At 42.5% G+C, this 20558-nt stretch overlaps 1 protein-coding gene across 1 annotated transcript; it reads left to right on the forward strand.

Annotated features, from left to right (window-relative positions):
• Window positions 1-12509: 12509 nt before the first annotated feature.
• On the forward strand, window positions 12510-18076 carry LOC134343475 (ankyrin repeat domain-containing protein SOWAHB-like). The gene is made up of 2 exons (XM_063042192.1): window positions 12510-13250; window positions 13356-18076. The coding sequence occupies exon 2, from the start codon at window positions 13691-13693 to the stop codon at window positions 15674-15676; it is 1986 nt and encodes a 661-aa protein (XP_062898262.1). The 5' UTR covers window positions 12510-13250; window positions 13356-13690; the 3' UTR covers window positions 15677-18076.
• The last annotated feature ends 2482 nt before the right edge of the window (window positions 18077-20558 follow it).

Below are 20558 nucleotides of genomic sequence, written 5' to 3' on the forward strand. Positions count from 1 at the left end.
CAATAAGTACTTTGCTTCAGTATTCACTACGGAAAAGGATCTTGGCGATTGTAGGGATGACTTTCAACGGACTGAAAAGCTTGTGCATGTAGATATTAAGAAAGAGCACGTGCTGGATCATTTGGAAAGCATCAAGTTGGATAAGTCACTGGGACCGGATGAGATGTACCCCAGGCTACTGTGGGAGGCGAGGGAGGAGATTGCTGAGCCTCTGGCAATGATCTTTGCATCATCAATGGGGACAGGAGAGGTTCTGGAGGACTGGAGCGTTGTGGATGTTGTTCAATTATTCAAGAAAGGGAGTAGAGATAGCCCAGGAAATTATGGACCAGCGAGTTTTACTTCAGTGCTATAAGTTGATGGAGAAGATCCTGAGAGGCAGGATTTATGAACATTTGGATAGGCGTGCTATGATTACGAATAGTCAGCATAGCTTTGTCAAGGGCAGGTCGTGCCTTACAAGCCTGATTGATTTTTCTGAGGATGTGACTAAACCCATTGAAGGTAGAGCAGTAGACGTTGTGTATATAGATTTCAGCAAGGCATTTGACAAGGTATCCCATGCAAGGCTTATTGAGAAAGTAAGGAGGCATGGGATTCAAGGGGACATTGCTTTGTGGATCCAGAACTGGCTTGCCCACAGAAGGCAAAGAGTGGTTGTAGACAACAGGAATTCTGCAGATGCTGGAAATTCAAGCAACACACATCAAAGTTGCTGGTGAACGCAGCAGGCCAGACAGCATCTCTAGGAAGAGGTGCAGTCGACATTTCAGGCCGAGACCCTTCGTCAGAATATAAAAGGCCTGAAACGTCGACTGCACCTCTTCCTAGAGATGCTGCCTGGCCTGCTGCGTTCACCAGCAACTTGGTGAAGTGGTTGTAGACAGGTCATATTCTGTATGGAGGTCGGTCACCAGTGGTGTGCCTCAGGGATCTGTTCTGGGACCCCTACTCTTCGTGATTTTTATAAATGACCTGGATGAAGAAGTGGAGGGATGGGTTCATAAATTTGCTGATGACACAAAGGTTGGAGATGTTGTGGATAGTGTGGAGGGCTGTCAGAGGTTACAGCAGGACATTGGTAGGATGTAAAACTGGGTTGAGAAGTGGCAGATGGAGTTCAACCCAGATAAGTGTGAGGTGGTTCATTTTTTAGTAGGTCAAATATGATGACAGAATATAGTATTAATGGTAAGATTCTTGGCGGTGTGGAGGATCAGCGGGATCTTGGGGTCCAAGTCCGTAGGACACTCAAGGCTGATGAAACAGTTGACTCTGGTTAAGAAAGCATACGATTCATTGGCCTTCATAGATCGTGATATTGAGTTTAGGAGCTGCGAGGTAATGTTGCAGCTATATCGGACCCTGGTCGGACCCCACTTGGAGTACCGTGTTCAGTTCTGGTCACCTCACTATTGGAAGGATGTGGAAACCATAGAAAGGGTGCAGAGGAGATTAACAAGGATGTTGCTTGGATTGGGGAGCATGCCTTATGAGAATGGGTTGAGTGAACTCGGTCTTTTTTCCTTGGAGCGACGGAGGATGAGAGGTGACCTGATAGAGGTGTATAAGATGATGAGAGGCATTGATTGTGTGGATAATCAGAGGCTTCTCCCAGGGCTGAAATGGCTAGCATGAGAGGACACAGTTATAAGGTGATTGGAAGTAGGTACAGAGGAGATGTCAGGGGTAAGTTTTTTACACAGAGAATGGTGAGTGCATGGAATGGGCTACCGACGACAGTGGTAGAGGCAGATACAATAGGGTCTTTTAAGAGAATCTTGGATAGGTATATGGAGCTCAGAAATTACCTAGGGCTACCCATACCCTCTATTTTCCTAAGGTAAGGACATGTTCAGCACAGCTTTGTGGGCTGAAGGGCCTGTATTGCATTGTAGGCTTTCTATGTTTCTATGTTCTATTCTTTCTGAGATATGGGGACCCAAAACTGTTGACAATACTCCAAATGAGGCCTGGCTAGTGTCTTATAAGGCTCAGCATTATCTCCTTGCTTTTATATTCTATTCCCCTTGAAATAAATGCCAACATTGCATTTGCCTTCTGAGGACTCCTAAGTCCCTCTGCACCTCTGATGTTTGAACCTTCTCCCCCTTTAGTTAATAGTCTGCACTGTTCCTTTTACCAAAATGCATTATCATACATTTTCCAACACTGTATTTCATCTGCCACATTTTTGCTCATTCTTCCAATTTGTCTAAGTCCTGCTGCAATCACATTGCTTCCTTGGCACTACCTACCCCTCCACCTATCTTCATAGCATCAGCAAACTTTGCCTCAAAACCATCAATTCCATTGTCTAAATCATTGACAAACAACGTGAAAAGAAGCGGTCCCAATACTGACCCTTGAGGAACACCACTAATCACTGGCAGCCAACCAGAAAAGCCCTCTTTTATTCCCACTCGCTGCCTCCTGCCTGTCAGCTGTTCCGTTATCCATGCCGGTATCTTTCCTGTAATGCTATAGGATTTTAGTTTGTTAAGCAGCCTCGTGTGTGGCACCTTATCAAATGCCCTCTGAAAATCTGAGTAAATGACATCCTCTGCCCCTCCTTTGTCCACCCTGCTTGTTCCTTCCTCGAAGAACACTAACAGATTTGTCAGGCACGATTTCCCTTTACAGGAACCATGCTGACTTTGACATTTTATCATTAGTCTCTAAGTACCTTGAAACCTCATCCTTAATAGTAGACTCCAACACTTCCCCAATCACTGAGGTTAGGCTAACTTGTCTATAATTTCCTTTCTTTTACCTTCCTCCCTTCTTGAAGAGTGGAGTGACATTTGCAATCTTCCAGTCCTCTAGGACCATGACAGAATCAGGTGCTTCTTGAAAGATCATGACCAATGCATCCGTTATCTCTTCAGCAACCTTTCTCAGGACTCTGGGATGTAGTTCATCTGGTCCAGGTGACTTATCCACCTTAAGACTTTCAAGTTTGCTTAGCACTTTTTCCTTTGTAATAGCAATGCCACTCACTCCTGCTCCCTGACACTCACGGACCTCTGGCACACTGCTAGTATCTTCCACAGTGAAGACAGATGCGAAGTACCCATTAAGCTCATCTGCTATTTCTTTGTCCCCCATTACTACCTCACCAGCATCATTTTCCAGTGGTCCAATATTAACTCCCACCTCCCTTTTGTTCTTTACATAACTGAAAAAAAACTTTTGGTATCCTGTTTTATATTACCTCATATTTCATCTTTTGCCTTTTAGCTTTTTTTGTTGCCTTTTGTTGGATTTTAAAAGCTTCCCAATCATCCATCTTCCTACTCACTTTTGCAACCTTATATGCCTTTTCCTTGGCTTTTATATATTCAGTAACTTCCTTTGTCATCCACGGTTGCCTACCCCTGCCATTTGAGAACTTCTTCCTCTGTGGGACACATCTGTCCTGCGCCTTGTGAACTGTTCCCAGAAACTTCAGCCATCTCTGCTCTGCCATCATCACCGCGAGTATTGTCCTCCAATCCACCTGGGCAAGCTCCTCTCTCATTCCTCTGTAATTCCCTTTATTCTATTGTGATACTGATACATGTGAGTTATGCTTCTCCCTCAAATGGCAGTAGGAATTCAATCATATTACGATCACTGCCTCCTAAGGGTTCCTTTATGTTAAGCTCCCTGATAAGATCTGGGTAATTACACAGAACCCAATCTGAGATAGCCTTTCCCTGAGTAGGCGACTATTTGGAGGCCTATATATGCTTCTCGTAATGGTGTTTTTACCATTGCAATTTCTTAACTCCACCCATAAAGATTAATTATTCTCTGACCCTATGTCACTTCTTTCTGAGGACGTAATTCCGTCTCTTCCCAACAGAGCCACACCATCACTGCCTGTCCTTTTGATACAAAGTGTATCCTTTGATGTTAAGCTTCCAACTATGACCTTCTTTCAGCCACGACTCAGTGATGCCCACAATGTCATACGGCCAATCTCTGATTGCACCATGAGATTGTCCACCTTATTCTGAATTCTATGTGCATTTAAATACAGCACCTTCAGTCCTGCACATTTTGCTTTTTGAATTTTGCCTTTGTGGTACAATATAACTCTGCATTTGTACCCAATCATTCACATCTTTCCTACATTCATGTTACACCCATCATCTACTTGTAAACCTGCTGGTTCATCCCCAGCTCTATTATCCTGGTTTCCATACCGCTGGTGTATTCGTTTAAACCGCTCCCAACAGCTCTAGTAAACCTGCCCACAAGAATATTGGTCCCCTCAGATTCAAGTGCAACCCGTCCCTTTTGTACAGGTCACACCTGCTCTAGACGAGGTCCCAATGATCCAGAAATCTGAATCCCTCCCCCGCTCCAATTCTTCAGCCACACATTTATCTGCCACCTCATTCTGTTCCTATCCTCACTGTCACACGGCACAGGCAGTAATTACTGCCCTTGAGGTCCTGCTTCTCAGCTTCCTTCCTGACTCCCTATATTCTGCTTTCAGGGCCTCCCTCTTTCTTCCTAAGTCGTTGGTACCAATATGTACCACAACTTCTGGCTGCTCACCCTCCCTTTTCAGGATATTGTCGACGTGTCCAGAAACACCGTGGACCCTGGCACCTGGGAGGCAAACTATCATCCGTGTTTCCTTTTCCTGTCCACAGAATCGCCTATCTGTCCCCCTGAGTATAGAGTTCCCTATTACTGCTGCCATCCTCGTCAGTGCCCTACCCTTCTGAGCCACAGGGCCAGACTCAGTGCCAGAGGCAACAGTGCCTGTTGCTTCCCCCAGGTAGCTATACCCAACCGTACTCAAAAAGGACTACATTGTTGAGAGAGACAGCCACAGCAGTGCTCTGCACTATCTGATGTTCCCCATTCCCTCTCCTGGCAATCACCCATTTATTTGTCTCCTGTAGCCCTGGGGTGATTACCTCCCTGTAGTTTCTGTCTATCACCTCTTTACTTTCCCTGACAAGCCAAAGGTCATCGAGCTGCAGCTCCAGTTCCTTAACACAATCTCTAAGGAGCTGCATCTCGATGCACCTGGTGCAGATGTGGCCATCGGGGAGGCTGAGAGTCTCCTGGAAATCCCACATTGGACACCCAGAACAGAACACTGGCCCTGTAGACATACCCCCTATTCTCTCTAGAGTTGAATAAGAAGTTAGGAATGAACTCGCCTTGTCTCCGCCTGTTCTTGCCAAAGCCTTACTACCTTGCCTCAGACTACTCCAGTGACAGCTCCCACAATGACTTCTCCACCAGACGGTATCTCTCTTTTATAGGGACTGGGTTTCCCGTTGTAAAGCTTTGTCGGACCTGCGCAGGAATGCTCCCGTTGCATCTGCGTAGTACTCCAATCAATGACTCCCGTTGGAAAAAATTGCTGCTTTTTCAAGCTCTTTGTCGGACCTGTGCTGGAATGCTCCTGTTGGATCTGCGTAGTACTCCAACCCTCTTAACACTCCCTTTCAACCTGTGCTCTCTGGTTTTAACTACATTTGCTAATTTGTCCCAACTAAATGTTTCTATTGTCTAAACCCTTCATATAGCAAACCCAACCTATCCTCACAAATGAAACACCCTGTCACAAGCATCACTCTGGTAAGATATTCCTGTGTGATTGTGCTGGAATGCACCCAGCATAATAACTCCCTTACTTTTGAGTTTTGCAACCAAAACTGGACAAAATATTCCAGTTTTTACCATAACGCATGCTCTCGATATTTATTAATTTGGTATTATTATTTTGTTCTGTATTTGCACAATTTCTTATATTTTGCCCGTCTTTGTGTACAGAATTGATTCTATTTCTTTACTGTGATCGCTCGCAGGGAAATTAACCTCAGGATAGTATATAGTGATATGTATGTTCTTTGATAATATCTTTACTTGGAACTTTGCATCTCCCTACTTTCATATTTGATGTCCTGGCTAATGAAGGCAAATGCCTTCTTACTTATCTATGTCAACACTTAACGCATTCCATAAATGTGAATTTAGCGAAAGATGATCCCAGATATCAGATCTGATATAAACCTGACTTGCCCAACAACTTGATCGTGAACTTTTTGTTTCATTTTACCCACCTAGCTACTTTTCTCCATCTCTTACGCCATTGTTCTAACACGCAGTAAGCCATGATCATTCATCACTCTTTTCTCTGCTGGCATTCAATGTTTCTTGTTTAAGCAAAACATCAGTCTTAATACGTTCACCTTTAGTTTCAAAATCCTGGAGTTTTCCCTTCCTTCAGCACCATCAGTCTTCAGTTTTAGCCTCGATCAATTCCAGATTTAATCACTTGAGGTTATGCCCTCAGCTACCAAGGAGATCTTGCTCCATCTCACACCACATCTTTTCTTCAGTACCTCAGAACCTACCTTTATAACCAACCTTTGATCATTTGTCCTAATTAAGACAATGAGAGAAGTAAGAGCCAAAAATTGTCAGGGAAAGTTTTGATTGAGAATGCTTTTGCAAGTGCTTAATGTTGCATTTTACTACTTTAAAGGTGGAATTTAAGTATAATCTATAATTCTTGTTACCACACTCTTGCTAGAAGATCTTCAATATGAAAGTCTTCCCTGTGCCATCTAGTTATTGAGTACCCATTGCCTGTTGCACCATTGGTGTTTAGGCAGCAATGAAGGTCCTCCATCTCTGGCGATGTTTAGGGCTTCATTCATCATGCCAGTAGCTTCTCCTCAGTTTTCACTACTGTCAACCGGGTGGAGACTCAGGAATACCGTCACACTCAGATGTAGAAGGATTCTTCATTGCTGTTTCCATAACAATTTTTGTTTTATTGGTCAGGGTTGTTAACCCTGAGCTGAACCTCCGAACCTGTGGGAATCAGTGGACCACTCTTAGTCTGGCCTCTACCCTTTGGCCTGTTTAGCATGGGTGATCCTACCGAGAGCCAAAGCATAAAGCTCTGACTCCAGCCGACAGAGCTCTTTGGGTCCAAACGCAATGATAAGGTTGTGATCCTCTTGGAGGAGGTATTGAGTGAACATACGCAATTATTACATCAAGTGTGCATTGTTCTCCATTCCCCAGTTTGGCTTCGTTATAGTTAATGGAACTGAATCTCAGAAACAAGTACCCTCACACAGCTGCTCTGACTTTGTATATTTAGTGCTGTCAGCTGAATTTCAATTTCTACGCTGTGGCATTAAACCACAAATCCAAATCATTTATTACATTTATACTGTTGCAATGCCACCATCAGCAAACAAATTTTTATGCTAGGGTGCCATCTTAGTTAATATGTAATATTTGCAGATAAAGTCTAAAATTAATCCACTAAACCAAGAGGACGGCAGGAAAATCTAAAGCTCAGCACAAAATCCTGTGCAGCAGTGGCTTTTCAATGGTCTACTCGTGTCACTCCTTTAATACAACCTCATTTCATAAATCCCAATACGGGCAAAATTCCAGGAAGTTAACTTGTGCTTTGCTCGTGGTTGATCAGCAATGAACTGAAGAGGAATTTCTTTAGCCAGAGGGTGGTGAATCTTTGAAATTCATCGCCACAGACAGCTGTGGAGACCGAGTCATTGGATATACTTAAAGGGAGGTTGATAGGTTGTTGATTGCCAAATGTTACGGGGAAAGGCAGGAGAATGGGATTGAGAGGATAATAAATAAGTCTTTGTGGAATGGTGGAGCAGACTTGAAGGCCCAAATGGCCAAATTCTGCTCTGATGTCTTATAGCTTTAATTATACTGCAATGAAATATTCTAGAAATACTTTGCTCCTTGATTACAATAACAATGTTCAAAAAATATCAGCACAGTGTGGTATAGATCCAAAATTCACCACCATTTCATCATTGAATTATCTGGCATTTAGTGAAGGCATATAAACGTTTTTAGGCATCTCAAATATTGACTTGGTTCCAAGTTGGTTCCAAGTTGCTTCCATTCACCAAAACAAGTACTACAATACAAGAATCATACTAACAACCATAATTAGAAATGAAACTGACTGTAATTAAAATGATTACTGAAACTCTAATTAAATATAATTATTAAATAGCAGGTATATGACTAAATCGGGGTTTTGAATTACAACTTGGATACTAATGAAATATAATAAAGAATTTGTACAGCTTAACATAATTAACAAAGATAAGGGTAGTAAGACTTCAGGAGAATGTTATTAAGTTGGTGAAATGGGGAGATTTTAAAATTTACTTGCAACCCACAACTGTGAGATGCATTAATTTGATAGGAAGAAATTTTTTAAAAGCAATATTAAACAGATTATACAATTTTAAGAGGAATGCACGAATAGGGAAGACTAATGCGTGACTGTCCAGAATTGTTTGAAGGAGGCTGACAAGTAGAAAGATTGTTAAAAGGGCACTCAAGATCCTTTCCTCCAGTTAAGAAAATTGATAAAGGCAAAGTGCTAGATGTGCTTTACATGAGCTTTTGCAAATTTCCACATGAAAACCTGGTCAAGAAGCTTAAGGCACAAGGGATCCGATGGGTGTTGCCAAACTGGATCCAAAATTGGCTTGGTGATGGGAAATGGAGGGTAGTGGTAAATGAAATCTGTAGCAAGTGATATACCGCACTGCTGGGATTTTGTTGATTGTAAAGTATTTGGGTGTCAATGCGGGCAGAATTGTTAACAAGTCTGCAAGTGAAGCAACAAAAAAATTGTTTGATATATAGTGAAAAAGGTTGTCCCAGGATGCAGTGGGGCACAGTTGGAAAGTTGATTGGAGCAGTGGTTGATAGAATTCAATCCAGAGAAGTGTGAGGTAATGCACTTTGAGATCAATGTTCATTATAGTACATATAGAATAAATGGCAGAGACCTTGGGAGCATTGATGTGCAGAGAGAGCATGGTGTATAAGTTCATAGCTCCCTGAAAGAGTTGACACAGGTGAATAGCGTATTGAAAAGAGTCAATATAAGAGACAATATTAGAAATATATTTAAATATAAAAATTGGGGCTGTCATGTTACAGTTATACAAAACCTTGGTTAGACTACACTTAAGAGTATCATGCGCAGTTCCGGTTGCCTCACTACAGGAAGGATGTGGTAGAAATGGAGGGAGTACAGATGAGAATCACCAGATTGTTGCCTGGAATGAAGGGCTATATTTATAAAATGAGATTGGTTGGGAAGATACAACGTTGCACAAGTACTTGGATAGGAGGGATACAAGTCTAATACAGACAAATGGGATTAGCATAGACGGGCATCACTGCCAGCTTCGATAAGGTATGTGGAAAGGTTTTATTGCTATGATTACAAAATTGTTTAAATCTTGGCATTAGTTTATTATTGTCACATGTACAGAGATGCAGTGAAAAACTTGTCTGGCATACTGTCCATACAGATCAAATCATTATACACTGAGGTAGAAGAAGATAAAATGATAGCAATGCAGAATAAAGTGTAACAGCTGCAGAGAAAGTTCACTGCAGGTAAACAACAATGAGCAAGATCATAATTAGGTAGATTGTGAGGTCAAGAGTCCATCTTGTTGTACTAGGGATCCATTTAATAGTCTTATTACAGCAGCTGGTGAATGCTTTGAGACTTTTGTATCTTCTAACAGATGGGAGAGGAGAGAAGATAGAACGGCTAGGTTGGGTACAATCTATGATTATGCTGGTTGTTTTTATGTTGGCAAGCAACATTTGCACCACAAATACGTAGGCAGTGACTATCTCTAACAAGCAAGAGTCTAAGGATTTACCCTTAATATTTAATGACATCATCTTTTTTTAAATTCCTCAACATCAATTTTCTAGAAGTCACCTTTGACCAGAATCTTAACTAGCCACAAGAGCAAATCAGAGAATGGATATCTCATAGTAAGTGGCTCCATTTCTGACATAGTGTCATGTGGTTATAGAGCACTACAGCACAGAAACGGTCCATTTAGTTTGCTTGGAAGCATTTCCAATAAATATGAGGTGCAAGTCAAGAATGTAATAGAATACTCTCTACTTGCTGGAATGATGGTAGTTCCAACCAGAGAAAATCAAAACCATCCAGGAAAAAGCAACCTGCTTCAATGGCGCTCCGTCAAGTTCCCTAAATATTCATTCTCTCTCACAATGGCTGTAGTGTGTTCTGTCAACCACATACATTGGAATTAATCACAAAGGCTAATCCAGCATCACCTCTCAAATTTTCATCTTCTATCACCAAGAAGGTCAAGGGCAGCAGGAGGATAGGACCACCACCACCACCACCAGATTTTTGTAAATTGTAGACCCTTCTGATTTGGAAACACATAATTGAACCTTCATAGTTGCTTGGCCTAGCCCTTGGAGTTTCCTACACAAAAGCACAGTATGAATATGTGCACTAGAAAGACCAAAACAGGTTCAAGAAAACACTTCCACACCAATATCTCAAAAGCAATAACAGATGGGCACCAAACAGCAATGACCAGATCACAAAACCGATTGAAAGAAGATAAAGTTGGGTAACAAAGCAATACTAAATGTTTATGACGAGACTCCAGTTTGAGATCCGTGATCAATTTTCAAATATATTCATGCCTTGAAGAGGGTACACAATATTTTACAGTTGAGTCTTCCAGAGGTAAAGCAGGTGGACTATGTTCAGGATTAACTCAGTATGTTGCATAGATGTGGCAGTTCTGACTCAATCCTGCTCACCCAACCTAGAACATCAAGCAGTCATTATTTTCTACAAAGCGAAGCCTAACATCATGAATGGCAGTGACGCTTCATTCCCAGATGAGCTCAACTCCTTTATGCACACTTCAAAAGGGAAAAATAAAACTACACCTGTGCAAATCCCTGTGGTATCTAGTGACCCTGTAGTGAAGGCTGATGTCAGAATATCTTTCAAGAGGGTGAACCATTGCAAGGCATCATGCCCTGATGGTGTACCTGGTAGGGTCTGAAAACCTGTGCCAACCAACTGGCAGAAGTGTTCGAGGGCATCTTCAATCTCTCACTGCTGCAGCTGGAGATTCCCACCTGCTTCAAAATGACAACAATCATACCAGAGTCCAAGAAGAGCAGCGAGAGCTGCTTCAATGCCTCCCAGTTGCACTCACATATACTGTGATGAAGTGCTTTGTGAGGGTGGTCACAGCCAGAATCAACTCCTGCCTAACCAGGTATCTGGACCCACTGCAATTAGCCTATTACCACAATAGCTCTACAGCAGATTTAATCACACAAGCTCTCCACTCAGCCACAGACCAGCTGAACAATAGTAATAATCAGGCTGCTGTTTATTGATTACAGCTCAGCATTCAACACAATCATACCCTCAGTACTAATCAACAAGATCCAAAACCTGGGCCTCTGTACCTCCCTCTTCAAATGGATCCTTGATTGCCTCACTAGGAGACCAATGTCACTGCGGATCGAAAATAACATCTCCTCCTTGCTGACCATCAACACTGGTGCACCTCAAGGATACATGCTTAGCCCACTGATCTACTCTACCTACACTCACAACTGTGTGGTTAGGTACAGCTCAAATGCAATCTAGTAATTGGCCAATGACATAACTATTGATGGCAGAAATTCAGATGGTAATGAGAAGATGTACAAGAGAGAGATGTTTGAGTGGGTCGCAAAAACAACTTTGCTCTCAATGTCCAAGGAATTGATTGTGGACTTCAGGAAGGGGAAATCAAGGGAACACTCATCCATAAATCAGCAGTGGAAAGGGTGAGCAGTTTCAAGTCCTGGGTCAACGCCTCTGAGGATCCACCCTGGACCCAACATATTGATGCAATTACAAAGAAAGCACAACAGTGGCTATATTTTATTAGGAATTTAAGGAGACTTGGTATGTCACCAAAGACTCTTGGGGATTACTACACATGTACCGTGAGAGCATTCTAACTGTGATCCATCTGGTATGGAGGGGCCACTGCACAGGATTAGAAATAGCTGCAGAAAGTTGCACACTCAGCCAGCTCCATCATGGGCTCTAGCCTCCCCAACATCAAGGACATCTTGAAAAGGTGATGCTTCAAAAAGGTGGCATCTATCATTAAGGACCACCATCACTCAGGACATACCCTATTCTCATTGCTACAATCAAGGATGAGGTACAGGAGCTTGGAGACACTCATTCAACATCTTAGGTAAAGCTTCTTCCCCTCTGCCTTCAGAGTTCTGAATAGACAATGAACCCATATACACCACTGTACTATATTTTTCCCATTTTTTGCTCTCTTTTATGCATTACTTATTTAATTTAATTTTAAAATGTATCTCAATGTAATTTATAGATTTTAAAACTATTTTGTATTGCAATGTACAGCTGCTGCAAAACAACAAGTTTCAGGACATATGCCAATGATATTCTGATTCAGACAAGTCTTTTTGTTCGTCAGAGACACTTGAAAAACTGGAATTGTTTCCCTTTTAACTATGGAGTAAAAGTGAACATTTAATAAAAGCATCCAAAACTATGAAGGATCTTGTTGAAATAAATACATTTTCTTGGTGTAGAGATGTCACAAATTTAAATTGGCACAATAATAGAAACAAATTCAGTGTTAACTTTAAAAAGAAATTGGATGCAATAGTGAAAACGAAGAGCAGGATAGCGAGATAAATCGGATAGTGTTCAAAGTAAATGTATTATCATAATGCCTATATGTTACCATATACTACCTTGAGGTTCATTTCCTTGCAGACATTTACAGAAAAATAAAAAATACAATAGAATTTCCGAAACGCTATACTTATATAAACAACAATTGTGCAAAAGAAGACAAATTCTACAAATAAAAAAAATGATACTGAGAACATGAATTGTAAAGAGTCATTGAAACTAAGTCCATAGGTCATAGTCTTCGGTTATAATTCTGCTTTTGGTTTCTGTAGTGGTAATTCTGAAGCTTGATCGAAAGTCCAGATGATGTCGAGTTCAAACGTCAAACGTTAGACACCAAGACGTTAAATTAATTTTTTAAAAAGTTAATCAAAAAATTGTTATAATTAAGCATAATTTTGCTGTTACATTGCAATACCGAACTGAACACCATTTTTCAGTGTACCCTGATACATATGACAATAATAAACCAATTTATCCACGAGTTTGTTGGCACTTTATAATTACACTCTGCAGTGGCTCAGCGTGCTATTCCAATGTGATTAAGAAACAGGCAATGACGCCACTTTTATCAGCAACGCCCACATCCCATGTATGAAATCCGGATTTAGTCTTGGAAAAGTTATCTTGGGACGTCCTGCCGCTGAATCAACAATGCCGGGGATATTGGCAGGTAAATAGTGTGCGGTCGTTTATCTGCAATACCTTTGTACAGTTGGTCAACCTCCCTAACAGCAGTTTAAATCGTGGTGTTGTTAACATATTTTTCTCTTGCCAGATAACTGAAGCCTGCGACCGGTAACCAACTAGAAACGGGCCACTTTATTTCCAAGCATGTTGCAGACCATTTACTCTTCAGAAGCCCCGCAATCCGCCTCACATTGCACGTCGAACTGCCGCGACTCACCTAAAGCTATCCATTCGCCGTACGCGGCCACTGATTGGTTACAAACACCCGAAACTCGAGTAGTTGTCACCGGGTTTGATAACTGACACTTCTATCAGGGCTGAGAGCCAATCGCCGTGCAGTGTGGGCGGGCCGTACGGGCAGGTGCGCAGAGGGGAGCGGCGCTGACCCAGTACGGGGTTCAGGAGCAGGAGTGACTTATGTGAATGTTTACATACTCCCGAGGGATGGCCGAAGCTTTCAGTCAGGAGGCCGTTTTGGATTTCCTCCTTCGCCACCATGGAAAGGTGCGGAATGCGGATTTGACCGCTTATTTCAGAAGCTTCTTGAGGGACCCTGAGTGGCAGCCGCAGAACCGAGAGCAGTTTAAAAAGTTTGTCAACTCGCTGGCCGTGGTGAAGGTGGAAGACGGTGTTAAATACATCGTCCTCAAGAAAAGATACGCGGAGTTCATCCCCGAAGAGGTTCCTACTCCAAGAGAGGTTGAACGTGAGAAGGCGAAACCGAGGGTAGCCAAATGTAGCCTGCCTCGGGATAGTCGGCGGGTTTCGGGGCCACCGAGTGCACTCAGACCCGAGCTAAGGCATCGGCAAGGTAAGGCTCCGAGAGGGAGCGGCAGGACCCGGCGGCCGCCCAACTACTCAGCCGGAGAGAATCCGGACGTTTCCTGCGGCGTTGTACAGGCGCGGAACACCTCGTCCGGAGGACTGCCCGCCGTGGTGCGAGGTGGAAACCGCGCCGATGAGGCGAGTCGCTCACGGCCCGAGCCGGCCAGGGAAGTCAGCAAACGAGCGAGTGAGGATCAACCGGTTCGTCAAAGGAGTCGCACTGCGTCAGTGCTCAACAACGTTGAAAGATCTGTTGCTTGTAAGCCAAAAGCACAGAGCGCCAGAGAACATAAAAGCAACAGAAGTCCCGCTGCTTCTGTAGAGTGTACAGGTGACACTGCGAAATTGTTCAATGGTGATGGACCTGTTTGGGCGTCTTCCACCGCCTCGCCTATCTTTTCTCATGGTGCCCCGCCTGTTGCTAAATATAAAGAGCGAAAACATACCGATGAAGAACTTCCAGACTGCAATTCTGTACAACCCGTCCCGGAATTCGCACCGTGTAAATATAGCGATAATTCCACTGGAAATCTTGTACAAGTGTACGCTTCTCAGAGAACAGAGGAAACTCCGCCTTGTGGTACAAAACTGGCCAGTCATTGTGGGGGCTTGTCTTCGAAGACAGGCCGGAGCAATCCAAAAGTACCAGAAGAGCCATTGACTGGTGGGGTCGTACGTTCAGGAGAACGTATCCCTCAGAACCAGGGAGAACTGGGTTGTAGGCCGCTTGCTGCGAGTGGACAGCCAATGGGTAATGGATGGTATCCTGAAAAAGATTCGTCTGAAATCCCTCTTAAAGGGACGAAGGGACCTCCTCACAACATGCTACCACTTTCAAAAGTCAAGAATCATACGACTGTTCCGAAAGTAATTGATGCACCTCTGAACGTAAGGGATCCGCCAGCAAGTTCAATGCAGACCTCAAACCACAGAGAATGGGGAAAGGAGGAACCCTTAAAATATAAAGGACCATCTGAGGAATCTTCATTGGTTCCACTTGACCCGAAAGAGCATCAGTGGATAGTGCAAACGGCTGCAGGATTGTTTGAACAAGCGCGAGCCTTATTCTGTGAAAACCCCAATTTTGCCATAAAAAAAGACTTTATTTCTGGATATACAGTCCTTCACTGGATAGCAAAGCATGGCAACCATCGTGAGCTCACTAGATTCATTAATTGTGCGAAAAATTGTAAGGTTACTTTAAATGTGAACATTAGATCTAACTGTGGCTATACTCCTCTGCATTTAGCCACTATGTATGGACAAATAAAAGTTATTCAATACCTAGTTAACAAATGTAAGGCAAATCTTAATATAAGGGACTATAGTGGCAAAAAACCTTGGCAGTACCTGAATAGCGATTCTCCGAGAGACTATTTCCAGCTGTTGGGTGCTCCTCAACATAAGTTTGCAAAGCCTTCTCAAATAAGCAGCACATTCTCAGCTAAGGACATCAGCAGGCAAAAATCATCTACTGCTGTTACTAGAAGATCATCATTTTCTGCGCTCATTAGATCCCCTCAACTAATGCATAAATTTATGCACTTGCATTCAATACATGAGGAAGATGAAAAAATGGACTGAGATAGAGCCAAATCTAAATGATTCCATTTAAAAATGAGAATTTCCATGTGCAATATTTAACATTATGATTGCGTTTTAACAGTTTAATTTAATCGGAAGCCTGTTGATACATAATAACATACTTGGGTTTGAATTTTTGTTTGCTTTATCTTCATTGAGTTTAGAACTTGCAACAATCATTTAAAAACACCTTTCACCATTGAATGGACTGTATGGAGGATTATGAAGTGGGGTTTGAAATTATAAAATTTTATTTTTAAAATATGTAAAATCATTGTGCTGAGATGCAATGGTACAGGTGCTAGGCATATTGTCAATCATCCTTTATCTAGAAACTTGGTTGTAAATTTTGGTAATCTCATTTTGGAGGGCCTGAATGCTGTTCTGTTCCAAAACTTGTGATTTTTACAAATGATCTGTGATGTACTGACCAGGAAAAATGGGGGAAGAGTTTCCGTTTACCCCTTTCTCACTCTACCTTGACAGCCCAACTTTCCCAGCGATCAACTTAATTTGTGGCAATTGTGTTTATACCTTCCCCTTTTTGAACACTAGTAGTGTGTGGTTTGTTCACATCTGTTGTGATCAGGGTCATTACACTTTGCTAAGATAGCCTTGCTGTACTTCCCAGTGCTTTCCTTTCCACCTTTTCCAGCTCTGATCTGATACTGAAATTCAGCCATCATCAACTCCCATAACATGCTGTAGGTGGGAATCCCAGTTTTCCAGATATTTTGGAAGATAATGGAAAAAAGGAATATTGAGGAAGAAAGGGAACGTGCCACATGAACTGGGAAGGAAGAACCAGTAATAATTTAGATCTGTAACATTATTAATGAACATACTAGTCTACACATTTCTCCAAGAATTGTGGGCAACTTGTGCCACTTGTCTATAATTCCATTGGGATTGTGATCAGAAGCTGATGCTGAGAATCATTTGTTACAAAGTTGAACTTTGAGTGTATTTATTGAAACCAAATGCAGGAACACACTGGCTGGTTGTGAAAATGGAATGTGACAAGAAGGCCAAGACAAAAAAATGCAGGTTCCTTGGTGTAGAAAGGTAAATTATCCTAACGGCCCATATTCTGATATCCGCTCAAATACCATATGCAAACCAAATATCTACAAAACCTTAGTATCTGAAAATGCTTGAATATTGTTTATAAATAGTAATCATGTTGTCCAGCCCTAGTGCTATCACTGTTGTAAGGTATTACATATTGACACAATGTGAGGTGCCTGCCTGCAGTAGATTCTGAAGCTGAGATTTGAGGAGTCTGGATAGTTCTGTTAATTTTTCATTCTCTTTTAGCTTTTTTTTAAAAACTTCACTGAATTCCTTCCTTTTTTCTGTTCCCTGTTGCTCTCCTCTCCATCCCCAGCTGTACTTTTGTTTTTAATGATCTATCCAATGTTCTCTTGATTCCATACTTTGCAATGTTATATACTTTTTCCCAACTCTTATCCCATCCTCAGTCTCTCCCATCTCCTGAGCTCTTCCCTGCATGAATTGTTTTACTGTCTTTCTATTAACACCAACAATACAGTGTCTTCTAATTTAGTAAAACATCCTGAGTTGCTTTGTTGACATGTTGGCGTTAAGTAGGTCCCTCACTGAAGGAGTTGACAGCAATGACCAGGTGTTATGACTCATAATAAAGGAAAACATTGGAGGTTAGAGAAGGAATTCCAGAACGTAGAGCCTTGGTAACTGAAGGAAGCTGCTGTTGATGGAGTATTTCTGGGTAACTTTGAACTGCTCTCGTCCCCTGCCTTCATCCCCACCCCGTCCCCAGCTCCAATCCTTCATCCCCCTAGCTCCAATCCTTCTGCAGGCTTGAGTCCACTCCTCCTCAACCTCCAGGCAAGCCAAAAGCAGACTTTCAAAACATCAGAGTACTCAGGTGCGACTGCACTCCTGCTGACCACAATCCTTGAATATGTGCCTACCGTGACTAGACTTCTTGAGCATAGCTGCGTCTATCAGCACTGTAAACATATTCCCTGAGCATCTCTTCTTGCATCAACAGCATGTCTATACTCAAGTCTTTATTAGAACCTTGACCAAAGCCCTTGAATATGTGTTTATCAGCATTCTGAATGATGCTCAGTGTATAGCAATGTACACACAGTCATTGGCTACACACCTTAATATTTGTATTTATGAGTACTGTGAGTATAATTGCCAAATATATCTGTACCATCATGGTACTTCTACTCCTTTATTATACCTAGAGTATGTATACCAAAAGCATGTTTGTACTCCTTGAGCACCTTAATGTATTCTGATACAGTTCCAAATACTGTCAATTGTTCATTATTTTTAGGTTTTATGACTAGCTGCTGTCTGCGACATTTGTAACGGATGTTTTAAAATGTAATAAAGACGCATATACTAAAGACACAGATCTGGTGACCCTGTGATTTCCATCTCAGAGGCTGAAGTCAGAATATTCTTCAAGATTGAACTCTTGCAAGGCATTAGGTACTGGTGGTGTACTTGGCTGGGTACTGAAAGCCTGCCCTGGCCAGCCGTCTGGAGTGTTCACAAACATCGTCAACCTCTCACTGCTGCAGTTTGAGGTTCCCACCTGCTTCAAAAGGACATCAATCATACTGGTGCCCAAGAACGACATGGTGAGCTGCCTCAATGACTACTGCCCAGTTGCACTCGCGTCTACTGTGATGAAGTGCTTGAGAGTTTGGTCATGACTAGAATTAGCTCCTGCCTGAGCAAGGACCTGGATCTGCTGCAATTTGCCTACTGCCACAACTGTGGATACAATCTCACAGGCTCTCCACTCAGCCTTGGACAATGGCAATACATACATCAGGCTGCTATTTATTGATTACAGCTCAGCATTTAGCACCACCATCCCTTCAGTCCTAATCAACAACCTTCAAAACATGGGCTTCTATGCCTCCCCCTGCAACTCATCGAGAAACTATAGTCAACGTGGATTGGTAATAACATCTCCTCTTCGCTGGCAATCAACACGGGCTTACCTGAAGGATGCAGTACATGGTTAGCCCACTGCTCTTCTCCCTCCATTCATGCCCATGTGGCCAGGCACAGCTCGCACACCACCTATAAATTTGCCAATGAGACCACTACTTCTGGCAGAATTGCAGATTGTGATGAGGTATACAAGCTGGTTGAGTGGTGGAACTGGGTAAGTTATTATCTCAGGCATCTTTATGTAAGTATATAGCTATGAACATTGATTAGGGATCATCTTGTTGCAGTGTTCTTTAGCCCAGTGCGTTAAGCAGACTGATGACATTTGGGAGGGCACTGACTTACCCTTTTCCAAAGAGTTATCAAGGGACAAGATTTCTTACTTTCATCCTGACTGCATGATGCTGAGTGCTTTTCCTGGCTCAGAACTGGTAAGTAATGTAGTAAGAGGCTCCTCCTAGAATTTCTGGCTCACAAAAGTGAATGGGGTTGGTGTTGCCATAGCATCGGGAGAAGAGGCACTTTTCCTCTCCATTCACAAAAAAATGGGGCTTTACCATCTTGGACCTGCTGACACTTTTTTCTGAGTGACCCCAGGGAACGGGGTTTGGACAGGCAGCTGGTGGACGTTGTACTGGTTCCTTTGAAAAGCTGTATACAACATGTGCCCAGCAACTGGGAAGGTGAAGTGCATCTTGGGGCATGAGGCGAGGACAGAACCAGCCATTTTATTTATACTCTGCCCTCCATTATGTTCACGCCTACTTACAGCACATTATTTGAGAATATGTAGCACTTCCTATCTAAAGGAGCACATCAATAGTTAAAAAACAGAAATCACCATAAGCATTCAACAGGTTAAGTCACATCCGTGGCAGAAGAGATTGAGGTAACATTACAGGTCAATGGCCATTCACCAGACTACATCATAAGGATGAAATAAACAATTGGGCTAAGTATGGGACAGCTGTCAGTAAGCATGGGGATGTATTCCAGCATTTTTTTTAAACAAAAGGGATCAATTAAGTTTAGGGGGAGGAGTAAATTAAAAGCACTTTGTTGTGTATTTAATATTTAGACCATAAAATTAGGCCATTCAGCCCATTGAGTCTGCTCCACCATTTGATCATGGCTAATCCATTTCCTCTCCGCCCCAATCTCTCACCTTCTCCCTGTAACTTTTCATGCCCTGACTTGTCAAGAAGCTATCAACCTCTATCTTAAATACGCCATTGAAATGACCTTCACAGCCACCTGTGGCAAAGAATTCCACAGATTCACCACCCTCTGGTTAAAGAAATTCCTCCTCATCTACGTTCTCAATGGACCTCCCTCTATTCTGAGGTTGTGCCCTCTGGTCCTAGATTCCTCCACCATAGGAAGCATCCTCTCCACAACCACTCTAATACAGGCCTCTCAACATTTGATAGGTTTCAATGAGGTCCCCCCCTCATTCTTCAAAATTTCAGCAAGTAAATTCCCAGAGCCAACAGTTGCTACTCACATGACAAGCCTTTCATTTCAGAATCATCGTCATGAACCTCCTGTGAACCCTCTCCAATGTCAGCACATTCTTTTTTAAATAAGTGGCCCCAAACTCGTCACAATACTCCCAAGTGAGGCCTCGCCAGTGCTTTATGAAGCCTCAGCATTACATTCTTGCTTTCATATTCTATTCCTCTTGCATTTTCCTTCCTCCCCACCAACTCAACCTATAAATAAACCAGTCAAGGGAATGGTGCACAATTCCCAAGGAGTTCTGAGTCCCTTTGCAACTCTGATTTTTGAATTTTCTCCCCTTTTAGAAAATGGTCTATGTTTTTATTCCTTCTACTGTATATTCCATTTGCACTTCTCTGCCCATTCTCCAAATCTGTCCAAGTTCTTCTGCACCTTCCCTACTGCCTCAGCACTACCT

Source organism: Mobula hypostoma, chromosome 3, assembly GCF_963921235.1.
Source record: "Mobula hypostoma chromosome 3, sMobHyp1.1, whole genome shotgun sequence".
NCBI classification, from domain to species: domain Eukaryota; kingdom Metazoa; phylum Chordata; class Chondrichthyes; order Myliobatiformes; family Myliobatidae; genus Mobula; species Mobula hypostoma.